Source organism: Eimeria acervulina, genomic scaffold, assembly GCF_000499425.1.
Source record: "Eimeria acervulina Houghton genomic scaffold, Eah_scaff1674, whole genome shotgun sequence".
NCBI classification, from domain to species: Eukaryota; Apicomplexa; class Conoidasida; order Eucoccidiorida; family Eimeriidae; genus Eimeria; species Eimeria acervulina.
This window is the reverse complement of record NW_013550153.1, coordinates 537-2,506: the sequence shown is the minus strand read 5'-3', so window position 1 is coordinate 2,506 and position 1,970 is coordinate 537. Positions and strand designations below refer to the sequence as shown.

Genomic DNA, 1,970 nt, shown 5'->3' with positions numbered 1-1,970 from the left:
ATATATATATATATATATACATAGATAGATAGATAGATAGATAGATAAAGACACATGCATTAAATACAAATAAACAAACAAATAAACAAACAAACAAACAAACAAACAAATAAACAAAATATACTTACCCTCAGCATTCCCAGCAAGAGGGTCAAGGAAGAGTTCGTACTCATAAATATATAAATAAATAAATAAATAAATATATATATATATATATATACATAGATAGATAGACAGATAGATAAAGACACAGGCATTAAATACAAACAAACAAATAAACAGACAAACAGACAAACAAACAAACAAATAAACAAACAAGTAAACAAAATATGCTTACCCTCAGCATTCCCAGCAAGAGGGTCAAGGAAGAGTTCATACTCGAGTTCATCGCCGGGCTTCCACAGCCCCTCTTCGATTAATTGATTTACTCTTCGTCTAACCTCAGGGTCTTTAAAGGCGTCTCGCACTTTAAGTTTTTCAGGTTTTGTTTTTTTATTCTTCTTGTCTTTGTCTCCTCTTAGACGCAGCCCCAGACCTCGCATGCGTAACGCCTCTTGAAGAGCTAAACCTCTATGTCTTCGTTCTGCTGTCCTTGGAGAGTCTCCTGTTCCTCCTGCTGCTGCTGCTGCTGCTGCTGCTGCTGCTGCTGCTGCTGCTGCTGCTTCGTCTTCTTTAGATGCTCCTGCTGCTGCTGGTGATAGTTTAAATGCTGCCCCACCCTTTGCTCCTGCTGCTGCTGCTCCTTTTGCTGCTGCTGCTGCGTCCTTGGGGCCCTTCGGACCTGCTGTAGTCTTTGCTGCTGCTGCTGCTGCTGCTGCTGTTTTCGCATCTGGGGCTCCCTTAGCTCCTGCTTCTGCTTTTGCTGCTTTTGCTTCTTTTGCTGCTGCTGCTGCTGCTGCTGCTGCTCCTTTTGCTGCTGTGTACTGCTGAGGCCCCTCCTTTTTGAGAGCAGTGTCTGCTGCTTTTGCTGTCTCTTCTTCTTGACCTGCTTCTGTTGTTTTAATTGTTTCTTTGTCTTTGTTCTCATCGGTTTGTTCTTTGCGTTGTCTCCTCGCCTCAGGAGACACTGCGAAAGCCTCGCCTGACTTTCTGTCTTTTCTGCGCATGAATAACAATATATTTATTTGTATACTTGTGTATTTATCTTTGAATTAATATTTATATTTATATTTTATATTTTATATTTTATATTTTATATTTATGTTTATATCTATACTTATATTTATATTTATTTGTATAGTTGTGTATTTATGTATTCATATTTATATTTATATAGATGTATGTTGCTCTGTTCATTTATGCATATATAAATATATAAATATATAAATAAATATATATATATATATATTTATATATATACATTTATATATATTTATACAATAACATTTATTTATAGATATGTTTATTTATTTACTTATTTGTACGTTTATATATTTATTGTTTTAGCTCATTAGATACGCCTCAACTTATTTATGTGTTTATGTATACTTATATTTATTTATATATAATTATATACATATATTATCTTTATTTTTATTTTTATTTTTATTATTGCTGCAGCGTACAGCGGAGGTTTCTGCCCGAAGACGCGCTGCAGCCTCACAACTAAACATGCAACTGAAAACAAACAAAAAAAAATTAAAACAAACAAAAAAAATTAAAAAAAATTAAAATAAATTAAAATAAATTAAAATAAATTAAAATAAATTAAAATAAATTAAAATAAATTGGCACAATTAAAACAGATTAAAATAAATAAACAAAAACAAAAACACAAACACAAGAACAAGCAAATGCAATTTAAACAATAAAAATAAAAATAAATAAAAATAAAAATAAAAACAAACAAAGCAACAAACGTAAGTCGTGCATGCAATCCTTTATAAGCCCCAATAAGAATACAAGAGCAGGACGTGTATTTATATAAGTATATACATAAACACTTATACATACAAATATATATATATATA

At 31.8% G+C, this 1,970-nt stretch overlaps 1 protein-coding gene across 1 annotated transcript in view; it reads right to left on the bottom strand.

The window, feature by feature from the left end:
- Nucleotides 1–1,617, bottom strand: part of EAH_00062090 (hypothetical protein) — a gene marked incomplete at both ends in the record, with an annotated part of 3,490 nt that extends 1,873 nt beyond the window's left edge. The window contains 2 exons of the mRNA XM_013396933.1: nt 338–1,098; nt 1,566–1,617. Coding sequence (XP_013252387.1) covers nt 338–1,098; nt 1,566–1,617 — 813 coding nt within the window. The remainder of the gene's footprint in view (nt 1–337; nt 1,099–1,565) is intronic.
- Nucleotides 1,618–1,970: the final 353 nt, after the last annotated feature.